The sequence below is a fragment of the Heptranchias perlo genome, chromosome 14 (assembly GCF_035084215.1).
Source record: "Heptranchias perlo isolate sHepPer1 chromosome 14, sHepPer1.hap1, whole genome shotgun sequence".
NCBI classification, from domain to species: domain Eukaryota; kingdom Metazoa; phylum Chordata; class Chondrichthyes; order Hexanchiformes; family Hexanchidae; genus Heptranchias; species Heptranchias perlo.
The window spans coordinates 5,145,942-5,173,262 of record NC_090338.1 but is presented as its reverse complement, the minus strand read 5'-3'; the positions used below and the strand labels follow the sequence as shown (position 1 = coordinate 5,173,262).

Here is a 27,321-nt window from a genome sequence, read left to right as displayed (position 1 = left end):
GTAGCAATGGTTAATTAAAAGTCGTCATTTATATCATATCGAATTGCTAATTAATCTGGTGAAATGTGACCCAGGCATTGGGTAGGCAGTTCCTGCAGTCATAGAATCATAGAAAGTGACGGCACAGAAGGAGGCCATTTGGCCCATTGTGTCCGCGTTGGCCGTAAAAGAGCTATCCAGCCTAATCCCACTTTCCAGCTCTTGGTCCGTAGCCCTGTAGGTTACAGCACTTCAAGTGCACATCCAAGTACTTTTTACATGAGTTGAGGGTTTCTGCCTCTACCACCCTTTCAGGCAGTGAGTTCCAGACCCCCATCACCCTCTGGGTGAAAAAATTTCTCCTCAGCTCCCCTCTAACCCTTCTACCAATTACTTTAAATCTATGCCCCCTGGTCACTGACCCCTCTGCTAAGGGAAATAGGTCCTTCCTGTCCACTCTATCTAGTCCCGTCATAATTTTATACACCTCAATTAAATCTCCCCTCAGCCTCCTCTATTCCAAAGAAAACAACCCCAGTCTCACACTTCTCCGGATTGAATTCCATTTGCCACTTTTCAGCCCACCTGACCGGTCTACTGATATCTTCCTGTAGTCTACAGCTTTCCTCCTCACTATCAACCACGCGGCCAATTTTTGTATCATCTGCAAACTTCTTGATTAAGCCCCCCACACATTCAAATCCAAATCATTAATATATACCTCAAAAAGCAAGTGACCTAGTGACCTTGCGGAACCCCACTGGAAACAGCCTCCCAGTCGCAAAAATACCCATCAACCATTACCCTTTACTTCCTGCCACTGAGCCAATTTTGGATCCAACTTGCCACTCTCCCTTGGATCCCATGGGCTTTTACTTTTTTGACCAGTCTGCAATGTGGGACCTTGTCAAAAGCCTTGCTAAAATCCATGTAGATTACATCAAACGTGTTACCCTCATCGACCCTCCTCAAAAAATTCAATCAAGTTAGTCAGACATGACCTTCCCTTAACAAATCCATGCTGACTGTCCTTGATTACTCCGTGCCTTTCTAAATGACGATTTATGCTGTCCCTCAGAAATGATTCCAATAATTTGCTCACCACCGAGGATAGACTGACTGGCCTGTAATTACTCGGTCTATCTTTTTCTCCCTTTTTAAACAATGGTACAACGTTAGCAGTCCTCCAATCCTCTAGCACCATGCCGGTAGCCAGGGAGGATTGGAAAATGATGGTCAGAGCCTCCGCTATTTCCTCCCTTGCTTCTCTTAACAGCCTGGATTACATTTCATCCGGGCCTGGCGATTTATCTACTTTCAAAGATACTAAACCCTTTAATATTTCCTCACTCACTATGTTTATCCCATCCAATATTTCACACTCCTTCTCCTTAACTACAATCTCTGCATCGTCCCTCTCTTTTGTGAAGACAGATGCAAAGTATTCATTAAGAACCTTACCCACATCTTCCGCCTCCACACACAGTTTACCTTTTTGGTCTCCAATAGGCCCCACTCTTTCCTTAGTTATTCTCTTGCTCTTTATGTATTTATAAACAATTTTTGGGTTTTCCTTGATTTTACTTACCAGTATTTTTTCATGCCCTCTCTTTGCTTTCCTGATTTCCTTTTTAATTCCACCCCTGCACTTTCTATACTCCTCTCGGCTTTCTGTAGTATTGAGCTCTCGGTGTCTGACATAAGCTTCCCTTTTTTGCCTTATCTTATCCTGTATGCTCCTTGTCATCCAGGGGGCTCTAGATTTGGGAGCCCCTCCCTTTTTCTTTGTGGGAACGTGTTTACTCTGAACCCCTTGAATCTCCCCCTTGAATGCCTCCCACTCTCTGACACTGATTTACCTTCAAGTAGCTGTTTCCAGTCCACTTTTGCTAAATCACTTCTTGGCTTAGTAAAATTGGCCTTTCCCCAATTTAGAACTTTTACTCCTGTTCTATCTTTGTCCTTTTCCATAACTATGCTAAAACTAACTGAATTATGATCACTCCCACCAGAATGCACCAGTCAGTCTGGAACCTGGAGTGATCTAAGAAATAACTTGCATTATATAGCTCCTTTCACAACTTCAATGTCCCAAAGTACTTTACAATTAATGAAGAACTTTTATTAAAGTGTGGTCACTGTTGTAATGTAGGAAACACAGCAGCCAATTTGCACACAGCAAGATCCCACAAACAGCAATGACATAATGACCAGATTATTCGATTCAGTCATGGATAATTATTGGCCCAGGTCAAACACCTCTGCTCATCTTCACATAGTGTCATGAGATCTTTTACACCCACCTGAGAGGGCAGTTTAACATCTCATCCCAAAGACGGCACCTCCAACAGTGCAGCACTCCCTCAGTAGTGGTACTGGAGCATCCACCTGGCATTTCTGCTGAAGCCTCTGATATGAGACTTGAACCCACAAACTCAAAGGCAAAGAATGCTACCCACTGAGCCACGGCTGACACCAGCTCAGGGAGAGTAACGGCGGGGTGGGCTGGATATCATCTCTGTTCCTTCTAGCGAGATATGGGGCTATGAATTCACCCTGGACGGCGGCACGAAACGGGCGATAGCAAATCGGCAGAAAACCGGGTGGGGTGAAAAGTGAGCTCTCGATTGGTAATGGTCCATTTTACACCACTGCCCGAGACAAACTTACACCCCAGACATTTATCCTTTTTATAGAATAATTGGACCCCCCTGAGCCCATCTCCGTGACCTCCTTCCATTAAAATAACAAAAGGAGATGTCACACAAACGGGTTAAGGATTTGTACACTGATATAGCAGTCATTTCTAGGCTCTAGTTAACAACAACAACAACTTGCATTTATATAGCGCCTTTAACATAGTAAAACGTCCCAAGGCGCTTCACAGGAGCGATTATCAAACAAAATTTGACTCTAACCTCCTCCATCCTCGTTTTCAAATCCATCCATGACCTCGCCCCTCCCTATCTCTGTAACCTCCTCCAGCCCTACAACCCTCCGAGATCTCTGCGCTCCTCCAATTCTGGCCTCTTGTCCATCCCTCACTTCCATCGCTCCACCATTGGCGGCCGTGCCTTCAGCTGCCTGGGCCCTAAGCTCTGGAATTCCCTCCCTAAACCTCTCCGCCTCTCTCTCTCCTGCTTTAAGACACTCCTCAAAACCTACCTCTTTGATCAAGCTTTTGGTCACCTGTCCTAATATCTCCTCATGTGACTCGGTGTCGCATTTTGTTTGATTCTCTGTCTCTCTGCTTGTTATTTTAATGGAAGGGGGTCACCCTGATACCGCAGTCGTCCCTAAAGGCAGGTTCACATTTTTTAAAAATTCATTCATGGGATGTGGGCGTCGCTGGCGAGGCCAGCATTTTATTGCCCATCCCTAATTGCCCTTGAGAAGGTGGTGGTGAGCCGCCTTCTTGAACCGCTGCAGTCCGTGTGGTGACGGTTTTCCCACAGTGCTGTTAGGAAGGGAGTTCCAGGATTTTGACCCAGCGACAATGAAGGAACGGCGATATATTTCCAAGTCGGGATGGTGTGTGACTTGGAGGGGAACGTGCAGATGGTGTTGTTCCCATGTGCCTGCTGCTCTTGTCCTTCTAGGTGGTAGAGGTCGTGGGTTTAGGAGTTGCTGTTGAAGAAGCCTTGGCGAGTTGCTGCAGTGCATCCTGTGGATGGTACACACTGCAGCCACGGTGCGCCGGTGGTGAAGGGAGTGAATGTTTAGGGTGGTGGATGGGGTGCCAATCAAGCGGGCTACTTTGTCTTGGATGGTGTCGAGCTTCTTGAGTGTTGTTGGAGCTGCACTCATCCAGGCAAGTGGAGAGTATTCCATCACACTCCTGACTTGTGCCTTGTAGATGGTGGAAAGGCTTTGGGGAGTCAGGAGGTGCATGTTGCAACATTAATTCAAGGAGCCTTAATTTGTGACGGCAGGAGTTTGTGGAATGAACAGAATTGTTTATTCTCTTTGCCCATGTGCTTCCCTCACTAGGTGTCATCCTGTATATTCTGCTGGTTGGTTACCCACCATTTTGGGATGAAGACCAACATAGACTCTATCAACAAATCAAAGCTGGGGCTTACGATGTGAGTATCATCATTACAGCTTGTTACCGATGTGCTTGGTAGGTGGGTGGGGACATCCTTGTTAAGTTAGGGACATCTGGGTGATCTCCCACTAGTAGAGAACAACCAGCTACCTAAGCCTTCCAGGTCTGCAGTAACCTGGTTAGTCAGTTAGTTAATAAGAATCTCCTCTGCCGACTGGCACATGAAGCAAATCATTTCTCCCACTGTTGTCTGTCCAGAGCAAGATATTTAAACCCATCAAAGTATCACCTTGCCTCACATCCAGCAGACTGTGGTTCTCCACAGTTGATGTTTGTATTTGCCAGTCTGTAACAGACTCATCTTGTCTCTGGGTTGTTTCCATGACGAATGGTATTTTTATGTGGACAGTTTGTTAGCCTGACTCACAGTCCCCTACCAGGAGGGCGGGTGGAATAACTGTTAGTCTGGTTTGGGTGGACCTACCAGGAATTGTACTCCCGCCAGCGTAGCTCTCACGGTCAAAGGGGCGCGGAAGCCTCCCCACCACATTGAAGGGGCAGTCGCCAGCGAAGTGGGGACTGAATTACCTCAGGGCGTGGACAGTGTTTGACCAGCTGCCCTGGATCATAGACAGGGTCTGGAGTGGTAGGTCTGTCGCTCTGGGTTGGGATCACAAGTAACCCTACAAACCAATGCCACAATGGATGGGAACTTAGCAACAGGAGGAGGCCATTCAGCCCCTCGAGCCTGTTCCACCATTCAGTTAGGTCATGGCTGATCTGTATCTTAACTCCATCTACTTGCCTTGGTTCCGTAACCCTAAATACCCTTACCCAACAAAAATCTATCGATCAGAGTCTTGAAAATTTCAATTGACCCCCCCCAGCATCCAGAGCCTTTGGGGGAAAGAGTTCCAGATTTCCACTCCCCTTTGTGTGAAGAAGTGCTTCCTGACATCACCCCTGAACGGCCTGGCTCTAATTTTAAGGTTATGCCCCCTTGTTCTGGACTCTCTATTTACGCTATCAAATGCTCTAATCATCTTAAACACCTCGATTAGATCACCCCTTAATCTTCTAGACTCGAGGGAATACAAGCCCAGTCTGTGCAATCTGGCCTCGTAATTTAACCCTTTTAGCCCCGATAGCCTGGTCCTGGCCGGACAAGCAATGGGGAGTTTACTTTCAGCAGTGATTAGAGCCAGTTAAATCTCATCGGGTCCCCGGCACAAACGTGAGGGTCCTTAAGTCTTGGGCCTGGTCAGTACGAGCCCAAGTTCTGTGGGGTCAGGTCGAGAGGTCCCTACACGGAGAGAATGTGCTCTCCTTATCAGGCAAACAAAGAATCTACTTGTTCAGTTATTGGTTTGGAGAATCGTAAACATGGGATGAGTTTCTGCACTTGCAAATAGCTCAGTTGGCCAAATAAAATTGGGAAGTTTCAGCTGTGATTCATAACTCTCAGTGTAATCTATCATGTATGTACACTGTTAGACACAATATAGCATATCTGTAGATCTTAGGATATAAGCTGTATTTTTGTTGGGTGAGGGTATCAAGGGATATGAAGCAAAGGCGGATAAATGGAATTGAGATACAGATCAGCCATGATCTTATTGAATGGCAGAACAGGCTTGAGGGGCTGAATGGCCTCCTCCTGTTCCTATGTTCTACAACAGGTGGACAATCTGCTCTGCCAGATTATCATCAGGCAGTGAAGGTGAAAATTACCCCCCTGTTTATCTTCCTTTATCCCCCCACCCCCGATCCTTTCAGTTCCTCAGCTCCTGACTCCTTACCCCTCTGACTTCCCTTCCTCTTAAAGTCTACAAGCATCTAAAACTCATCTTGGCTTCGTTTAATCCCCGCTTTTTGATTCACCTCACCCTCTGGCTCGGTGTGACCCCGTTGTTGGTCCTGCACCGTTGGCTTTGCCTGGTCACCCGGGATTCTCCAAACATTTAGTTCCTTGTTTCTGTGACATTGGTAGTTTCTTCTCTCCGCAGTTCCCGTCGCCGGAGTGGGACACGGTGACTCCCGAAGCGAAAGACCTGATCAACAAGATGCTGACAATCAACCCAGCCAAACGCATCTCCGCCTCCGAGGTCCTCAAACATCCCTGGATCTCGGTACGTCTCCAGATATTTAACTTCAGGGCTGTGTGTGGCCGCCTCCGAGGGTCTCGGCCGGTCTTGACCGTTGAAAAACATTCGCCAGCCGCTGAGCTTGTTTTCATTGGAGGAAAGTGCTTCAGACAGGGGTCATGATCCTGCTCTCTGAAATGCAAAGAACGAGAGGTCTTGCCCTTCTGTAGCGCCCTTCGTGACCTCAGGACGCCCCCAAAGCACTTTACAGCCAATGAAGTACTTTTTGATGTGTATTCACTGTTGTAGGAAACGTGGCAGCCAATTTGCGCACAGCAAGATCCCACAAACAGCAGTGTGATAATGACCAGTTAGCCTGTCTTTTTGCTGATGTTGGTTGAGGGATACATATTGGCCCCAGGACACCGAGGAGATCTCCCCTGCTCTTCTTCAAATAGTGGCCGTGGGATCTTTTCCAGCCACCCGAGAGGGCAGACGGGGCCTCGGTTCAACGACTCATCCAAAGGACGGCACCTCCGACAGTGCAGCACTCCCCTCAGTACTGCACCAGGAGGGTCAGCCTGGATTATGTGCTACAGGTCTCTGGAATAGGGTTTGAACCCACGACCTTCTGACTCAGAGGTGAGATGGCCGCGGTTGAAACAGTTCGAAGAGGTACAGGCAGAGTCGATGAACGGGTAAACTTTAAAAGTTTGCACTCATGGTGGGGGAAAATTAACCAGAAGCACAAATTATTAAATTCATTCCACCAGCAGGTTTTTTTAGCTTTCACGGTGAGCACACGGCTAGAGAAAGCAGACTTACAACTAACAATGCTTGAGTGTCACTAGGGTTTGAACCACAGATGTTTACAATGCAAAAGAGGGCCATTCGGCCCATCGTGTCAATGCTGGCACTTATCAAAACATTCCAAATCTAATCCCACTGCCTCGCTCTCTCCCTATAGCCCTGTATCTTCCTCTGCTTCAAATATTTCTCCAATTTTCCCTTAGAGGATGCGATTGTCTCTGCCTCAACCACTTTCTGTGGCAAAAAATTTCATGCTCCAACAACCCTCATCACTAACTCCCTATCATGGACTCGACCCCAGCTATGTAATGATAAGGGAGAGTGTACATGGGCTGTGGGAGGGGATTAAATGGGTGGGGAGAGTCCATGATAGGGGAGAGTGTACATGGGCTGTGGGAGGGGATTAAATGGGTGGAGAGAGTCCGTGATAGGGGAGAGTGTACATGGGCTGTGGGAGGGGATTAAATGGGTGGGGAGAGTCCATGATAGGGGAGAGTGTACATGGGCTGTGGGAGGGGATTAAATGGGTGGAGAGAGTCCGTGATAGGGGAGAGTGTACACGGGCTGTGGGAGGAGATTAAATGGGTGGGGAGAGTCCATGATAGGGGAGAGTGTACATGGGCTGTGGGAGGAGATTAAATGGGTGGGGAGAGTCCATGATAAGGGAGAGTGTACATGGGCTGTGGGAGGAGATTAAATGGGTGGAGAGAGTCCGTGATAGGGGAGAGTGTACACGGGCTGTGGGAGGAGATTAAATGGGTGGGGAGAGTCCATGATAGGGGAGAGTGTACATGGGCTGTGGGAGGAGATTAAATGGGTGGGGAGAGTCCATGATAAGGGAGAGTGTACATGGGCTGTGGGAGGGGATTAAATGGGGGGGAGAGTCCATGATAGGGGAGAGTGTACATGGGCTGTGGGAGGAGATTAAATGGGTGGGGAGAGTCCATGATAAGGGAGAGTGTACATGGGCTGTGGGAGGGGATTAAATGGGGGGGAGAGTCCATGATAGGGGAGAGTGTACATGGGCTGTGGGAGGAGATTAAATGGGTGGGGAGAGTCCATGATAGGGGAGAGTGTACATGGGCTGTGGGAGGGGATTAAATGGGTGGGGAGAGTCCATGATAAGGGAGAGTGTACATGGGCTGTGGGAGGGGATTAAATGGGTGGGGAGAGTCCATGATAGGGGAGAGTGTACATGGGCTGTGGGAGGGGATTAAATGGGTGGGGAGAGTCCATGATAAGGGAGAGTGTACATGGGCTGTGGGAGGGGATTAAATGGGTGGGGAGAGTCCATGATAGGGGAGAGTGTACACGGGCTGTGGGAGGAGATTAAATGGGTGGGGAGAGTCCATGATAAGGGAGAGTGTACATGGGCTGTGGGAGGGGATTAAATGGGTGGGGAGAGTCCATGATAGGGGAGAGTGTACATGGGCTGTGGGAGGGGATTAAATGGGTGGGGAGAGTCCATGATAAGGGAGAGTGTACATGGGCTGTGGGAGGGGATTAAATGGGTGGGGAGAGTCCATGATAGGGGAGAGTGTACATGGGCTGTGGGAGGAGATTAAATGGGTGGGGAGAGTCTATGATAGGGGAGAGTGTACATGGGCTGTGGGAGGAGATTACATGGGTGGGGAGAGTCCATGATAGGGGAGAGTGTACATGGGCTGTGGGAGGAGATTAAATGGGTGGGGAGAGTCCATGATAGGGGAGAGTGTACATGGGCTGTGGGAGGGGATTAAATGGGTGGGGAGAGTCCATGATAGGGGAGAGTGTACATGGGCTGTGGGAGGAGATTAAATGGGTGGGGAGAGTCCATGATAGGGGAGAGTGTACACGGGCTGTGGGAGGAGATTACATGGGTGGGGAGAGTCCATGATAGGGGAGAGTGTACATGGGCTGTGGGAGGAGATTAAATGGGTGGGGAGAGTCCATGATAGGGGAGAGTGTACATGGGCTGTGGGAGGAGATTAAATGGGTGGGGAGAGTCCATGATAGGGGAGAGTGTACACGGGCTGTGGGGGGAGATTAAATGGGTGGGGAGAGTCCATGATAGGGGAGAGTGTACATGGGCTGTGGGAGGAGATTAAATGGGTGGGGAGAGTCCGTGATAGGGGAGAGTGTACATGGGCTGTGGGAGGAGATTAAATGGGTGGGTTAGAGTCCATGATAAGGGAGAGTGTACATGGGCTGTGGGAGGAGATTAAATGGGTGGGGAGAGTCCATGATAGGGGAGAGTGTACATGGGCTGTGGGAGGAGATTAAATGGGTGGGGAGAGTCCATGATAAGGGAGAGTGTACACGGGCTGTGGGAGGAGATTAAATGGGTGGGGAGAGTCCACGATTCGGTAGGTGTACGTGGGCTGTGGAGGGGGTGGGGTTTATAGACTGAATGGCTTTTTCCAATTCAATACTTTCTTATCTTCTTATGGATGTACAATTTGCCAAATTGGGACACCTGATTGGTCATTTCCTAAGAACCAGTCAAGTTTGTTAGTAGACATGTGGACTGCTTCAGAATAGTGTGTGTTTGTGTTTTTAGAATAAGTCCTCGAACCCCTAGAATATGTCACAAATTGAGGTAACAAATCTGCACAAAATGTCAGCTCCCAATGGTCCTCATCTTAGCTTTTTCATTCAATGAAGAAAAGTACAAGGTTCGTGTAATTTTGTGCACTCGGAGATTATCCCAAAGGTTTTCTGGTGGAAATACACTCACTACTTGTTAGGAAATACAAGTGCGAAACACATTAAGGGAATGTGACTCTTTTCACTGCAACAACCACTTCCATGTAACGACGATTTCAATAAAAACTCAGGCCTTGATGGGCCATGTGCACAGTTTGTACGCTGCGCGGAATCAGGAGCGTAATTGGCATCGTAATTCCGCCCCAGATACGATCCCAGTCCCAAGTTAATTTGCTCTGTGTCGGGCTCAGTACAGGGGGGGTTGGGAGGGCGGGGGGTGTCGTCTCTCGATTATGCACCAATTTCCATCACGCACCTGGGGGGGTGGGGGGAGGGGGAGGGAGTCCCCCTCCGAAGCACAAACTTTAACTTCTGCAGAGGGAGGGTTAGGAGTGGTATCTGATCGGGGACCCCGACGCCCTCCATGGGTAGGTAAATCGGACGGGGTGTCTAACGGGCCGCCCGATCTGCGACCGCCTCTTTTTTGCGCTTCCGCAGAATTCAAATTTTTGCCCCCGCTGCATTCCTCTGAGCTCCTTTCGTACCTCTGCAAAAGGTCAGGCGAGTTTTCGGGGCCACAAGGCTGCCCTTCCTGGAGTCTTTGAAAGGGCAGAGAGGCCAGGTTTGGGAATTGTATCTCAGAGCACCAGCAGGTGGCAGCCTCTCACCATTTCACCGTCACAGCCAACACAACGAGGGCCAACACCAAGAAACATTGACATTGGAATTTAATAGAATTCCAAGTCTGTCCGGCCGACTTCCACGAAAATTACCATGGTTTTTGCCGAGGGTATTGCTCGGCGGCTGCCTTCAAACCCTGACATTTACCCTGTGGAGTTTGACAGCTTGGTACGGTTAGAAATCTCACACCCAGCTCATATCGATATCTTTTTAGCAAGTTTCGTTGTTCACAGGCTTGAAAGCGATCATGCAAACTTAAACTCTGCTGCCCCGTATCCTAACTCGCACCAAGTCCTGTTCTCCCATCACCCCCTGTGCTCGATGACCTACATTGGCTCCCGGTCCGGGAACGCCTCGATTTTAAAATTCTCATCCTTGTTTTCAAATCCCTCCATGGCCTCGCCCCCTCCCGATCTCTGTAACCTCCTCCAGCCCTACAACCCTCCGAGATCTCTGCGCTCCTCCAATTCTGGCCTCTTGCGCATCCCCGATTTTCTTCGCTCCACTATTGGCGGCCGTGCCTTCAGCTGCCCGGGCCCTAAGCTCTGGAATTCCCTCCCTAAACCCCTCCGCCTCTCTCTCCTCCTTTAAGACTCTCCTTAAAACCTACCTCTTTGACCAAGCTTTTGCTCACCTGTCCTAAAATCTCCTTATGTGGCTCGGTGTCAAATTTGTGTTTGATAATCGCTCCTGTGAAGCGCCTTGGGGACGTTTTACTACGTTAAAGGCGCTATATAAATGCAAGTAATTGTTGTTGGGCGATAGGCTCGGTTTGTGTTTGGCTGACGGTTCGAGTACTCGATTGGCCAAGTATTAAAAATCCAGGATGTCCCGGTGAATCTTTGCCGGGAATATAACTAGGTAGATTTCCTCTACCTAGCAATAGAGGTAGAGGAAATCTACCTAGTTGCTACCTATAACTAGCAATACCCTCGGCAAAAACCATGGTAATTTTCGTGGAAGTCGGCTGGACAGACTTGGAATTCTATTAAGTTCCAATGTTAATGTTTCTAGCTGTTGGTCCTGCCCTCGCTGTGTTGGTTGTGACGGTGAAAATCAGGCGGTTTCTATAACGGGCAGTTGATTCTCAACCCCGGATTTATGCCCGGGTGATAAATTAAAAACCCATCCCAATTATTCTTATTCTGTTTGAACCGAGACGAAGTTTCAGATCTGAGGGACCGCCCACTTGAGTGGCCTGAAAGAAGGGAGTGACACCGAGGCCATTTTCCCCTCTGCTTTGCAACCTGGAAAATGTTTAGTTCTTGGTCCCAAAAGGGGCGAAAACCCATGACAATTGGGTCTTTGTGTTGCCCTGGAATTTCCGGGATTACCCCCAAGGGGGTGTGGGGAGAGAAAGGAAAGAAAGACTCACATTTATAGACGACCTCCGGACGTCCCAAAGCGCTTGACAGCCAATGAAGTACTTTTTGAATTTTAGTCACTTTTGTAATGTTGGAAAAGGGGCCAGCCAATTTGCGCACAGCAAGATCCCACAAACAGCAATGAGATAAATGACCAGATAATCTGTTTTTAGTGTTTGTCGGTTGAAAGATAAATGTTGGCCCAGGACACCAGGAAGAACTCCCCTGTTCTTCTTCGAAATTGTGCCTTGGGATCTTTACATTCACCTGAGAGGGCAGACGGGGCCTCGGTTTAACGTCTCATCCAAAAGACGGCACCTCCGACAGTGCAGCACTCCCTCAGTACTGCATTGGGAATATCAGCCTGGATTTTGTGCTCAGGTCTCTGGAGTGGGACTTGAACCCACAACCTTCTGACTCAGAGGCGAGAGTGCTACTCAGTGAGAACATAAGAAATAGGAGCAGGAGTAGGCCATACGGCCCCTCGAGCCTGCTCCGCCATTCAATAAGATCATGGCTGATCTTCGACCTCAACTCCACTTTCCCGCCCAATCCCCATATCCCTTGATTCCACGAGAGTCCAAAAATCTATCGATCTCAGCCTTGAATATACTCAATGACTCAGCATCCACAGCCCTCGGGGGTAAAGAATTCCAAAGATTCACAACTCTCTGAGTGAAGAGGTTCCTCCTCATCTCAGCCTTAAATGGCCGACCCCTTATCCTGAGACTATGCCACCTAGTTCTTGACTCTCCAGCCAGGAGAAACAACCTCTCAGCATCTACCCTGTCAAGCCCCCTCATAATCTTTTATGTTTCAATGAGATCACCTCTCATTCTTCTAAACTCCAGAGAGTGTCGGCCCATTCTACTCAATCTCTCCTCATAGGACAACCCTCTCATCCCAGGAATCAATCTAGTGAACCTTTGTTGCACCCCCTCTAAGACAAGTATATCCTTCCTTAGGCAAGGAGACCGAAACTGTGCGCAGTACTCCAGCTGAGGTCTCACCAAAGCCCTGTATAATTGCAGCAAGACCTCCTTACTCTTGTACTCCAACCTTCTTGCAATAAAGGCCAACATGCCATTTGCCTTCCTAATTGCTTGCTGTAGCTGCATGCCAACATTCTGTGTTTCATGTATAAGGACACCCAAGTCACTCTGAACACCAGGGCTGGCATCTAATGTGAGCCAAGGTTGAGATCTAAAGTTTAGTTTTGGTTTGGTTCGATAGTACAGTCATCTGACGTTTATTAAGAGCATCAGTCTTTTGTTTCAAGAAACTGGGTATTAATGCACGGCCACAAAGATCATTTTTTTTCTTTGTTTTCCCTCAGCATCGTTCCACTGTGGCCTCGTGTATGCACAGGCAAGAGACGGTCGACTGTTTGAAGAAATTCAACGCGCGAAGGAAGCTCAAGGTTTGTCTATTTTATTACCCGATCTCATAGAGTGAACTCAGTATCTGACGGATCAGAGAGTCTGTATGATTCACATCAGCTGCTGTGCAAGGCTTTCACTCTGCATTTACCTTAGAAAATCACCTCTTGGGGGAGTAACATCAGTTGTGGGGAAGTTACTGGGATTTATCATCAGGGACAGAGTGACTGAGCACTTGGAGAGAAATCATAGGAACATAGGAACAGGAGTAGGCCATTCAGCCCATCGTGCCTGCTACGCCATTTGATAAGATCATGGCTGATCTGTGATCTAACTCCATATACCTGCCTTTGGCCCATATCCCTTAATACCTTTGGTTGCCAAAAAGCTATCCATCTCACATTTAAATTTAGCAATTGAGCTAGTATCAATTGCCGTTTGCGGAAGAGAGTTCCAAACTTCTACCGCCCTTTGTGTGTAGAAATGTTTTCTAATCTCACTCCTGAAAGTTCTGGCTCTAATTTTTAGACTGTGCCCCCTACTCCTAGAATCCCCAACCAGCGGAAATAATTTCTCTCTATCCACCCTATCTGTTCCCCTGAATATCTTATAAACTTCGATCAGATCACCCCTTAACCTTCTAAACTCTAGAGAATACAACCCCAATTTGTGTAATCTCTCCTTGTAACTTAATCCTTGAAGTCTGGGTATCATTCTAGTAAACCTACACTGCACTCCCTTTCAGTTCCTCAGTCCTTGACAGAGTTTAACAACGGTAACCCGCAGCAAAGCTTGGAACACTATCGAAAGCAATTATAAATTACATAATCGAGCTCAGTAAAATTACTCACCAGCTCTGCTTATTCAGCATTACGCGGCTCGTTTCAAGGTGAATGCTGAGTTCCTTTATCGCAATGTAAGTGATTAGGTTTAATTTTAATTGAGAAGGCCAGGTGAAGGGTTGAGCTTCATAGTGCAGGAAAGGAGTGTGATGGAATACTCTCCATTTGCCTGGACGGGAGCAGCTCCAACAACACTTAAGAAGCTCGACACCATCCAGGACAGATCAGCCCGCTTGATTGGCACCCCATCCACCACCCTAAACATTCACTCCCTTCACCACCGGCGCACCGTGGCTGCAGTGTGCACCATCCACAGGATGCACTGCAGCAACTCGCCAAGGCTTCTTCGACAGCACCTCCCAAACCCGCGACCTCTACCACCTAGAAGGACAAGGGCAGCAGGCACATGGGAACAACACCACCTGCACGTTCCCCTCCAAGTCACACACATCGTCCAATCTGGGAAATATATCGGCCGTTCCTTCATCGTCGCTGGGTCAAAATCCTGGAACTCCCTTCCTAACAGCACTGTGGGAGAACCTTCACCACATGGACTGCAGCGGTTCAAGAAGGCGGCTCATCACCACCTTCTCAAGGGGCAACTGGTGGTGGGCAATAAATGCCGGCCTTGCCAGTGACACCCACATCCCCAGAATGAATAAATTTAACAAAATACCAGCAACATAGAAACATAGAAAATAGGAGTAGGCCATTCGGCCCTTCGAGCCTGCTCTGCCATTCAATATGATCATGGCTGATCCTCTATCTCAATACCATATTCCCGCCCTCTCCCCATACCCCTTGATGCCTTTTGTGTCCAGAAATCTATCTAGCTCCTTCTTAAATATATTCAGTGACTTGGCCTCCACAGCTTTCTGTGGTAGAGAATTCCACAGGTTCACCACCCTCTGAGTGAAGAAATTTCTCCTCATCTCTGTCCTAAATGTCCTACCCCTTATCCTGAGACTGTGACCCCTCGTTCTGGACCCCCCAGCCAGGGGAAACATCCTCCCTGCATCCAGTCTGTCTAGCCCTATCAGAATTTTATACGTTTCAATGCGATCCCCTCTCATTCTTCTAAACTCGAGTGAATACAGGCCGAGTCGACCCAATCTATATCCTTTCTTAGGTAAGGAGACCAAAACTGCACACAATACTCCTGGTGTGGTCTCACCAAGGCCCTGTATAACTGCAGTAAGACATCCTTGCTCCTGTACTCAAATCCTCTTGCAATGAAGGCCAATATACCATTTGCCTTCCTAACTGCTTGCTGCACCTGCATGTTTGCTTTCAGTGACTGGTGTACAAGGACACCCAGGTCCCTTTGTACATCAACATTCCCCAATCTATCAACTTTTAAATAATACTCTGCCTTTCTGTTTTTCCTTCCGAAGTGGATAACTTCACATTTATCCACATTACACTGCATCTGCCATGTATTTGCCCACTCACTCAACTTGTCTAAATCACCTTGAAACCTCTTTGCATCCTCCTCACAACTCACAATCCCACCTACTTTTGTATCGTCAGCAAACTTGGAAATATTACATTTGGTTCCCTCATCCAAATCATTGATATATTTGTAAATAGCTGGGGCCCAAGCACTGATCCCTGCGGTACCCCACTAGTCACTGCCTGCCACCCCGAAAAAGACCCGTTTATTCCTACTCTCTGTTTCCTGTCTGTCAACCAATTCTCAATCCATGCCAGTATATTCCCCCCAATCCCATGTGCTTTAATTTTGCACACCAACCTCTTATGTGGGACTTTATCAAAAGCCTTCTGAAAATCCAAATAAACCACATCCACTGGTTCTCCCCTATCTATTCTACCAGTTACATCCTCAAAAAACTCCAGTAGGTTTGTCAAACATGATTTCCCTTTCATAAATCCATGTTGACTTTGTCTAATCCCGTTGATATTTTCTAAGTGTCCTGTTATCACATCCATAGAACCATAGAAAAGATACAGCACAGAAGGGGGCCATTCGGCCCACCGTGTCCATGCCGGCTCGAAGAACAACCAGGTGTCCATTCTAATCCCACCTTCCAGCACCCGGTCCATAGCCCTGCAGCTTACAGCATTTTAGGTGCAGGTCCAGGTACTTTTTTAAAGAGTTGAGGGTCCCTGCCTCTACCACCAATTCGGGCAGTGAATTCCATACACCCACCACCCTCTGGGTAAAAAAGTTTTTCCTCATGTCCCCTCTAATCCTTCCGCCAATCAGCTTAAATCTATGTCCTCTAGTTCTTGAACTCTCCGCTAGGGGAAACAGGTACTTCCTGTCTATCTATCTGGGCCCCTCATAATTTTGTACACCTCAATCAAGTCTCCCCTCAACCTCCTCTGCTCCAAGGAAAACAACCCCAGCCTATCCAATCTCTCCTCGTAGCTGCAATTTTCAAGCCCTGGCAACATTCTTGTAAATCTTCTCTGCACTCTCTCCAGAGCAATTACGTCCTTCCTGTAATGCGGTGACCAGAACTGCGCACAATACTCCAGCTGTGGCCTTACCAGCGTTTTATACAGTTCCATCATTACATCCCTGCTTTTGTATTCTATACCTCGGCTAATAACGGGAGAGCATTCCGTATGCCTTCTTCACAACCTTATCTACCTGTACTGCCAACTTCAGGGACCTGTGCACATGCAATCCAAGGTCTCTCACTTCCTCTACCCCTCTCAATATATTCCCGTTTACTACATATTCCCTTTTACTGTTTGCCCTCCCTAAGTGCATTACCTCACACTTCTCTGGGTTGATCTCCATTTGCCACTTTTCCGCCCACTCCACCAACCCATTGATATCTTCTTGGAGTTTACAGCTATCCTCTTCACTATCAACTACACGGCCAATTTTTGTGTCGTCTGCAAATTTGCCAATCAAGCCCCCTACATTCAAGTCCAAACCATTAATATATACCACAAACAGCAAGGGACCCAACACTGAGCCCTGTGGCACACCACTGGAAATGGATTTCCATTCGCAAAGACATCCATCGACTTTTACCCTTTGTTTCCTGTTACTGAGCCAATTTTGGATCCAATTCGCCACATTTCCCTGTATCCCACGGGCTTTTACCTTCCTGACCAGTCTGCCATGTGGGACCTTGTCAAATGCCTTACTAAAATCCATGTAGACAACATCCACCGCACTACCCTCATCAATCCTCCTTGTCACTTCCTCAAAGAATTTAATCAGATTTGTAAGGCATGACCTTCCCTGAACAAATCCATGCTGACTATCCCTGATCAAACCATGCCTTTCCAAGTGACAGTTTATCCTATCTCTCAGTATTGATTCTAATAGTTTGCCCACCACCGAGGTAAGACTGACCGGCCTATAATTGTTCGGCCTTTCCCTCGTACCCTTTTTAAACAATGGTACTACGTTTGCAGTCTTTCAGTCCTCCGGTACCTCTCCTGTATCTAGTGAGGATTGGAAAATGATCCTCAGAGCATCCGCTATTTCCTCCCTGGCTTCCTTCAATAGCCTAGGAAACAATCCATCCCGCCCTGGTGACTTATCAACTTTCAAGGATTCCAGTCCCTCTAGTACTTCCTCTCTCGTTATGTTTACCTTATCCAATATTTCACACCTCTCCTCTTTAACTACTACGTCCGGATCATCCCTTTCCTTTGTGAATACGGAGACAAAATATTCATTTAAAACCCTACCCACATCCTCTGCTTCTACACACAAGTTACCCTGATCATCCCTGATAGGTCCCACCTTTTCCTTAGCTATCCTCTTGTTCTTAATGTACTGATAAAATATCTTTGGGTTTTCTTTAATCTTACTAGCTAATATTTTTTCATGCCCTTTCTTTGCTTTCCTTATTTCCTTTTTTACGTCACCCCTGTACTTTCTATACTCCTCTAGGCTTTCTGTAGTATTTAGTTTTCTGTGACAGTCATTTATAATGGACTCTAGCGTTTTCCCCACTACTGATGTTAGGCTAACCGGTCTGTAATTCCCTGTTTTCTCTCTCCCTCCTTTTTTTAAATAGTGGGGTTACATTTGCCACCCTCCAATCTGCAGGAACTGTTCCATAATCCAGCAAGATTGAAGAGAGGAGGTGAGGTAAATCAGGAAGATGGGAACTGGAGGAGGCCATTCTGCCCCTCGAGCCTGTTCTGCCATTCAATGAGATCGTGGCTGATCTGCATAATCAATGATCATCTAATGATTAGATGGCATCACGCTCAGTTTAGAAAAGCTTGCACGTTCTATGAAGAAGGTGAGACTGAGTGATGTGAGGGGGTATTGAGATCCAGGGAAATAACCTGTTAGGGTTGGAGAAAGAGTGATAACTCTATGGCCTGGACTTTCCTCCGAGTGGCATTTACCCGTCAACGTTTGTTACGCGCCAACCCTCAGTGGGATTCGGCTGGACAACTCTTTGTCGGCCGGCACGGACACGATGGGCCGAACGGCCTCCTTCTGTGCCGTAACTTTCTACGATTCTATGATAACGTTTCTTGTTTTTTTTTTCACGGCTGTTTCCTCTCACGGTGCGCTGAATCCAGCGCGGCCCCCTCTACAGGGCATCTGGGGCCTGTGTGAACGGGGCAAGCAACTGTCTATCCCCTTAACCAACCAGATTAAAGCGTCTGATGAGCAGCGAAAGTTCAGAAGCAGGAAGTGTAAGTTAGAATAGTGAATTCAGTGTCAGATCAGGATCAGAAACAAAATAAAGAAAGGGTCAGAAATATTGAATTAGGAGACAGAGATAAAAGAGACTGAAAGAAAAAGTTAAAAAATTAAAATATAAAAAGTTATTTTTAAAAATCTCCAGCAACAATTAAAATCTGAAGGAGTGAGACTCCACACTTGATAAAGTGAATTTTCAGAGCCAGAGAGGTTGTTTGGCCGTCATTAAGATTTACCACGCTGTTTAAAGTTTGCTTAGTCTTAAATAACTTGACGTAACTTTTTCTGGCGCGATTAGTCCATGTCCATCAGGTCAGTGCAGGAACTGCGGGCCGTTCCGTTCAGTCGATCGGAGAGCCGGCCGGTGAGATGTCGTTCCCACCGAGCTTCCGGAGGAGCAGGGCAGCTGGTCGAGAAACTACCGGATTTCCGCTGTTTGACTGCGTGTGTGGGGTCACTGGAAGTTGCTGCACCAGATGCTCAGAAATAACGCTGCAAAATCCAGCCCTTGATTTCAGCGCATGCAGGACCAGACTTTTACACTGCACCCTCACTAAACGCAGGACCAGACTTTCACACTGCACCCTCACTAAACGCAGGACCAGACTTTTACACTGCACCCTCACTAAACGCAGGACCAGACTTTCACACTGCAGCCTCACTAAACGCAGGACCAGACTTTCACACTGCAGCCTCACTAAACGCAGGACCAGACTTTCACACTGCACCCTCACTAAACGCAGGACCAGACTTTTACACTGCAACCTCACTAAACGCAGGACCAGACTTTCACACTGCAGCCTCACTAAACGCAGGACCAGACTTTTACACTGCAACCTCACTAAACGCAGGACCAGACTTTCACACTGCAACCTCACTAAACGCAGGACCAGACTTTTACACTGCAACCTCACTAAACGCAGGACCAGACTTTTACACTGCAACCTCACTAAACGCAGGACCAGACTTTCACACTGCAGCCTCACTAAACGCAGGACCAGACTTTCACACTGCAGCCTCACTAAAGGTGCCAGATTTAATTAACGCTGATCTTGTTATGGATCCACTTCACTTGGAGTTAGGACAGAACATCTAATCAACCCACTCACGGCTGTCCAAACGGTTTTGTCCTCACTGTTAATCTCTCCGTTTATTTCAGGGGGCGATTCTCACCACAATGTTGGCCACGCGGAACTTCTCAGGTGGGTGAACCCGAGGCCCTCCGTGGCCTGCCGCATCCGTACTCCTCGTACGTCAAGTTGTCCTGCCACTTGTGGAATCTCTTGCGTCTGAAACCACAGCCTCTCACTGACCATTGGTTTCTCTGTAGGGTCGGGGCCTGGGGGAAGGGTCAGAAACCAAATGTTCAGTTGTATCGTTTCCACAAACTAGAGTCAGTGAAGAAACCCTCCCTCGCTCAGGGGGCCCGTGTCCCGATTAACCAGGTACAAAATGACCGCAGTCTGTCTCCTTGATAAGGATGTAGCCTGGTACGGGCCCATTGACCCCGCTATTTGAGAAGGCTGTTCAAAAGACATATGGGCTCCACGGCTTTATAAATAGAGGCACAGGCCCCGATATTTACGGGGAGGGAGGCGGGGGGAATCATAGCAGCCGGGACGCCCGGAAAAAAAACATTTCAAAAGCATTTCTCCGTTTCCCGGCCGACAGTCAGTCAGCCCCTCAATCAGTGGGAAGGCCTGCGCAGGTAGGCCGCAGCCGGGGAACGGAGGGGAGGGAGGGAGGGAGGGGCAGAGGAGATCAGAAGGGGCCGGTGTGGGCGGGGGTTTGCTGTCGGGAGATCAGAAAGACCTTGGGCGATCAGAGGTCGGTGGGGGGGGGGGGCGGATATCAGAAAGGTCGGGGGTCCGATCGCGGAGTCGGTGGGGGGTGGCATCGGATCGCGGGGAGGGGGGCCTATCGCGGCAGGTTAGCTGGAGGGGCCGGGGGGTGGGGGGGTGGGGAAGCACTCCTGCTCCTCCTGGCCCACGAGCAGTCCTGGAAAAGCATTTACCTGCTGGAACCGGCCGTCCTCGCCTCCCTTCAGCTGCCGGGTTTCCTGAGCCCCGGGAATCCCGGCCCGCAGCCGTTAATTTTAAAACTGTGGTAAAATTTGAGGCGCGCAGTCTCGTTAAAATATCCAAATGATGGACCTGACTCTGGAGGGCAGGTTAGTCGCCCGTCCCACCAAGCTGCCCCAAGTGGGCACTTCAGAGCCGAGTTGCGGTCGGGTTTCGGATTTTTGAAATTTTAACACCCGGCTCGCCCCTCTCCCGCCCGTCTTGGGGGGTTAAAGTTAAGGTTAGAGTACAAATGCAACGCAGTTATGCTAAACTTTTATAATTTACTGATTAGGCCCCAGCTGGAGTATTGTGTCCAATTCTGGGCACCACATTTTAGCAAGGATGTGAAGGCCTTGGAGAGGGTGCAGAAGAGGTTTACTAGAATGGTACCAGGGGTGAGGGACTTCAGTTATGTGGAGAGACTGGAGAAGCTGGGATTGTTCTCCTTAGAGCAGAGAAGGTTAAGGGGAGATTTGATAGAGGTGTTCAAAATCATGAGGGGTTTTGATAGAGTAAATAAGGAGAAACTGTTTCCAGTGACAGAAGGGTCGGTAACCAGAGGACACAGATTTAAGGTGATCGGCAAAAGAATCAGAGGCGACATGAGGAAAAATCTTTTTACGCAACGAGTTGTTCTGATCTGGAATGCGCTGCCTGAAAGGGCGGTGGAAGCAGATTCAATGATAACTTTCAAATGGAATTGGATAAATATGAGAAGGGGAAAATTTCCAGGGTGACCGGGTAAGAGCAAGGGAGTGGGACCAATTGCATAGCTCTTTCAAAGAGCTGGCACAGGCACAATGGACCGAATGGCCTCCTTCTGATTCTACGGTCTATAGCCACACCCCACATACACTCTACCCTATCATGGACTCTACCCACCCATTTAATCTCTTGAGGGAAAGTTCTGTATAAAAACTCCCCGACACCAAAGGTAACCAAGAGCAAAATTCTGGAATGTTCACCCATTCTCACCCATCCACTATTGAACCCTGACACCTGTAAACCTCGGCTGTTGGCACCAGCTCCTGTTCCTCCCTTTAGTTTCACCTCCTCCCCTTGTGATTTGTCACTCTCCTCTTTTCACGTCGACCAGCCGCTCCCAGGTACTAATTAGCACGTAAGCAAGACCTTGTGCTTCGCTTGTCCCGCACATCCCTTGTTACTTTCCTTCAACAGAAACGTGCCCGGCAGCCCCGAGAGAGGAATTTTGTCTCCATTTACAGCAAGGGCCCGGGTGAATTGCATTGACTTTCTTCACAACACTCCCAAAAAAAGAAAGAGCTCGCATTTCTATAGCGCCTTCCATAACCTCAGAACGTCCCAACGCGTTTTACAGCCAATTAAATCCTCTTTGAAGTGTGGTCACTGTCGTAATGTAGGGAAAACACGGCAGCCAATTTGCGCACAGCAAGATCCCACAAACAGCAATGTGATAAATGACCAGACAATCTGTTTTTAGTGATGTTGGTTGAGGGATAAATATCGGCCAGGACTCCCCTGCTCTCCAGAGGGTAATGTATCAGAGGGCTGAAGAAACCGAGCTATCGGTCAAATAAAAGTGAGAGAGAAACTGAATGGTCAAATTTATTTCCTGGATTTAAGGGCGAGGACTTGGATCAAATTGATTCCTTCCACCTTCACCTTCCTGTCATTTATGTTGACATAATGGGGATGAACTGTCTGAGTCATAGAAAACTTTACGGCACAGAAGGAGGCCATTCGGCCCATCGTGCCCGTGCCGGCCGAAAAAGAGCCATCCAGCCTAATCCCACTTTTCAGCACTTGGTCCATAGCCCTGTAGGTCACGGCGCTTCAGTTGCACATCCAGGTACTTTTTAAATGAGTTGAGGGTTTCTGCCTCTACCACCCTTTCAGGCAGTGAGTTCCAGACCCCCACCACCCTCTGGGTGAAAACATTTCTCCTCCACTCCCCTCTAATCCTTCTACCAATCACTTTAAATCTATGCCCCCTGGTTATTGACCCCTCTGCTAAGGCAAATAGGTCCTCCCTATCCACTCTATCTAGGCCCCTCATAATTTTGTACACTTCAATTAAATCTTCCCTCAGCCTCCTCTGTTCCAAAGAGAACAACCCCAGCCTATCCAATCTTTCCTCATAGCTAAAATTCTCCAGTCCTGGCAACATCTCCTCTGTACCCTCTCTAGTGCAATCACATCCTTCCTGTAATGTGGTGACCAGAACTGTACACAGTACTCAAGCTGTGGCCTAACCAATGTTTTATACAGTTCCAGCATAATCTCCCTGCTCTTATATTCTATGCCTCGGTGAATAAAGGGAAATATCCCGTGTGCCTTCTTAACCACCTTATCTACCTGTCCTGCTACCTTCAGGGATCTGTGGACATGCACTCCAAGGTCCCACTGTTCCTCTCAGTATCCTCCCATTTATTGTGTACTTCTTTTGCCTTGATTAACCTCCCAAAATGCATTACCTCACACTTCTCTGGATTGAATTCCATTTGCCACTTTCCTGCCCACCTGTCTGGTCGGTTAAAAGTGTCTACAAGAGCTCATCGACCTCAGGGGAACACGGAATGTGCCGACCTCTCTAGTAATGGAGATTGATGATCCCAGGAGAGAGTCACGGATAAATCAAACGCTGATATGTTAGAGCCAAGGCCTATTGCTGAGACCATGACTGTAATCTAGTTGTAATTGATTAGGGAGACACCAGGGACCAGAGCCTAACACAACTCTGTCTGGTACAGATTGCCATTATTTCAAGGACTTCACTAACCAGATGTGATTCACGCTTGTAGCTGCTGCAAAAATTCGCCATCTCTTTTCCTCTCTGTTTAGCTTGCCATTAAAATACGTAGCCTGGTGACTATAAAAACCTTATTTAAGGGAGGCACAGTCCTCATCAAAATATCACAGAACCTGCCTGTAAAAAAACAAAATGTGCAGCTAAACGCTCGGTGCTGTAAATCACAAAGGTCCCGAGCTTTCGATGGAACTATTGAAGAGAAAGACAGAAAGAAAGAGAGAGAAAGGGAGAAAGAAAAAAGATAGAAAGGGAGAAAGAAAGAAAGAGAAAGGCAGAAAGAAAGAAAGGGAGAATGAGAGAGAGAAAGAAGGAAAGAGAAAGGGAGAAGGAAAAAAGAGAAAGAAAGAGGGAAAGAGAAAGAAAGGGAGAAAGAGAGAAAGAAAGAAGGAAAGAAAAGAAAGAAAGAAAGAAAGGGAGAAAGAGAGAGAGAAGGAAAGAGAGAAAGAGAGACAAAGGGAGCTAGAAAGAAAGGGAGAAAGAGAGAGAGGAAAAGAAAGAAGGAAAGAAAGGAAGGGAGATAGAAAGAAAGGGAGAAAGAGAGAGAGTGAAAGTAAAGGAGAAAGAGAGAGAAAGAAAGAAAGAGAGAAAGAAAGCAAAAAAGAGAGAAAGAGAGAGAAAGAAAGAGAAAGGGAGAAAGAAAGAGAAAGAGAAAGGGAGAGAGAAAGAGAAAGAAAGCAAAAAAGGGAGAAAGAGAGAGAAAGAAGGAAAGAAAGGGAGAACAGACAATAAGTTTCCAGCCTCAGATTGGTGTGAGCCATTGATGAATGATAGGGAGACCCCCTCCACCTCCCCTATGTAATGGCCCTGGGGATCAGAGGTGAGGGGGCATCATACGGCAGAAGTGCCCACCCACCTCGCTTCCATCTGTTTTTCGGATGAGATGTTAAACCGAGGCCCCGTCTGCCCCTCTCAGGTGGATGTAAAAGATCCCATGACCAATATTTCAAAGAGGAGCAGGGCAGTTCTCCCCGGTGTCCTGGCCAATATTTATCGCTCAACCAACTTCACTAAAAAAACAGATGATCTGATCATTATCACATTGCCATCTGTGGGATCTTGCTGTGCGCAATTTAGCTGCCGTGTTTCCTACAGTACAACAGTGACTACACGTCAAAAGTATTTCATTGGCTGTGAAGCACTTTGGGACATCCTGAGGTCATGAAAGGCGCTATATAAATGCAAGTTCTTTTTTCTGTAAAATATTAATGGATCTCGCATGGGTTTGTACTTCGCTTTCAAATATATACACAGAGGGCCAACATCTCCCACTCCATTGGGCTTCCTGGACTTATCCTCGCCTAAAGTATCCAGGCACAGCTCAATCCTTGACAGGGTCAAGCACCTGTGAAACGGGAGTGGCAATCCAACCTGTACTGCAGGTTTGAGAGGGCTGCAGCAGCACTAACGGCCAGTGGCTACTAGATCATCTGGCTGCTATATAGAAATAGCTCTGAAAACAAAAGGGCCCTTACTTGTTTGGGTCATAGACTCTCACAGCACAGAAGGAGGCCATTTGGCCCATCGTGCCTGTGCCGGCTCTTTGAAAGAGCTATCCAATTAGTCCCACTTTCCCCCCCCCCCCCCCTTCCCCCCAGCACTGCAAATTTTTCCGACATCCTGAGCTCGTGAAAGGCGCTATATAAATGCAAGATCGTCCTTGCTTTGTTTCTTTGTGTCGGCTGTTTGCCAGAACAATCCGCAGGGTTCCTCTGGCCTCCCACTTTGGTTTCTTTGTCGGAAGATCGGGAGAAAGGGCGTGAAGTCTTGTCCCCAAAGTCTCCACCGATCTTCCGCTAAAGTTACGGCAGGAGATGGGGAAAAAAAACCCCGCCGAAATTCCAGGGGCAAATGTTTCACCTACTCTTCCCTTAAAAAGAGGCAATAGTCTCTCGCTCGATTACAAGCATTAACAGCCAAAGGAAACCTTTCCTCCTCCCCCAAACCCCCCGCTCCTCCTGGTTACTAGGCTTCTCCACCGATTCATTTTTGCATCTCAACATAATCGCATTTTGTTGGCTTATAGGAGGGAAGAGCTCAGGAAACAAGAAGACAGATGGAGTGAAGGTAGGAACAAACCTCACACTTTGGATATTTCACCTCGACTTCCTGCGGTTCGATCGTGGTGCCGCTCTTGATAAAGTTTGGCGGGACCTCCTCTGGGCGACAGATGTTGATGGCGGCTCGAATGGTTTGGTGACTACATGTTGGGTAGTCTCCCGTCAACAGTCAGCCAGAAACGCCCCCTCTCTCAGGGTTGAGGGTCTTTCCGAGAACAACTGGGTCTCAAATATATAATAATTAACACAGTGGGGGTGATTTTAAAACAGAGCCGGGAAGGGGGCGGGGGGTCAAATTGAGGTCGGGAAACCCATTAGTACGGATTTCCGGACATCCTTACGATTTTGATGTAAGGCCGTCTTTTTTTTTGACGGCTTGCCGTCCGACTGACCGCCCATGTGCCTGCTGCCCTTGTCCTCCTAGGTGGTAGAGGTCGCGGGTTTTCAGGTAAGTCTGCAGGTAAGTCTTTGTTTCTATGGATGGGGGGGGCATGGGTGGGCAAGGGGCATGGACGGGCATAGGTGGGCACAGGGGTCGTGAGTCACGGGGGATGGGATCAGGGGTCAGTCATTGGGGGTGGGGGGGTTGTCGGGATCGGGGTCATCACAGGGATCCGCAGTCGTTGAAGGGGAGGGTCAGGGATCGGAGGATCGGATTGGGGGGCAGGATCGGGGTCGGGGGATTGGGGTCGGAGAGGGAGGATCGGGGGTCGGAGGGGCAGGATCGGGGGTCGGAGGGGGAGGATCGAGATCGGGGGTTGGGGGAGCGGGGGTCAGAGGGAGAATCGGGGTCGGGGGTCCGCGATCGGGGGTCGGGTGTCCGCGATCGTTGGGGGGGAGGGGTCGGTGCAGGTAGGCTTGTTGGGCCAGGGGGAAGCATTCCTGCTCCTCCGGGCCCACAAGCTGTGCCTTTCCTACCTGTTAGTCTCGGGCCTTCTCGCCTCCTGGCCCGAAGAAGGCCCAGGAATCCCGGCCCCCCGGGGTTGAAATCGGGAATCAGTGAAAAATGGAGGCCGGAAGCCTCCTTGGAAGGTTTTAAGGCCCGACCCGCCTCCTGGATTGGTCGCCCGCCCCTCGTCCCACCCCCGTGAAAACCGGAAATGGGCGGGTTGGGGGCGGGTCTAAAATGGTGGCAATTTTCAATGCCCCTCTCCCCCGCCCCCAACTCTCCTATTTTTTAATTTGAAAATTGAGCCCAATGGGTTCATGCTTGATCTCTTGATTAATGATTTGTAAATGGATCATGTAGGATCGGTCATTAGAGATGGTCAAATACTCAAACTCAGGAATAAACCAACAACTCACCAACTAGCCTCAGGTGCTGTATCAGCCCAGGTGGGGCTCTTAAATTGACCAACAAAGTTCTCCATTCCAGAAAGAAATTCCCTCTCTGGCTCTGCTGCGTTGACTCACATCTAACCCGATGGATCGCGAGGCAGTCTCCAGCTAGGAATAAACCCCCAGTCCCCCAGTCAAAATCTTTTCCCAAAGGTAGGGGAGTCCATAACGAGGGGGCGTAGATTTAAGGTGAGAGGGGAGAGATACAAAAGGGTCCAGAGGGGCAATTTTTTCACTCAAAGGGTGGTGAGTGTCTGGAACGAGCTGCCAGAGGCAGTAGTAGAGGCGGGTACAATTTTGTCTTTTAAAAAGCATTTGGACAGTTACATGGGTAAGATGGGTATAGAGGGATATGGGCCAAGTGCAGGCAATTGGGACTAGCTTAGTGGTATAAACTGGGCGACATGGACATGTTGGGCCGAAGGGCCTGTTTCCATGTTGTAAACTTCTATGATTCTATGATTCTAACACGATGGAGAAATTCAACTGAAGTTTGATGTGACAATATCGAGAGAATTGCCCCGAAATTCCATCAGACGTTCTCCA

At 48.2% G+C, this 27,321-nt stretch overlaps 1 protein-coding gene across 1 annotated transcript in view; it reads left to right on the top strand.

The window, feature by feature from the left end:
- The window catches only part of LOC137332272 (calcium/calmodulin-dependent protein kinase type II subunit alpha), a 203,414-nt gene that overhangs the window by 147,922 nt on the left and 28,171 nt on the right, over positions 1 to 27,321 (top strand). The window contains exons 9-13 of the mRNA XM_067995978.1: positions 3,970 to 4,064; positions 6,034 to 6,156; positions 12,988 to 13,071; positions 19,686 to 19,728; positions 25,404 to 25,444. Of these exons, the coding sequence (XP_067852079.1) occupies positions 3,970 to 4,064; positions 6,034 to 6,156; positions 12,988 to 13,071; positions 19,686 to 19,728; positions 25,404 to 25,444 (386 nt within the window). The remainder of the gene's footprint in view (positions 1 to 3,969; positions 4,065 to 6,033; positions 6,157 to 12,987; positions 13,072 to 19,685; positions 19,729 to 25,403; positions 25,445 to 27,321) is intronic.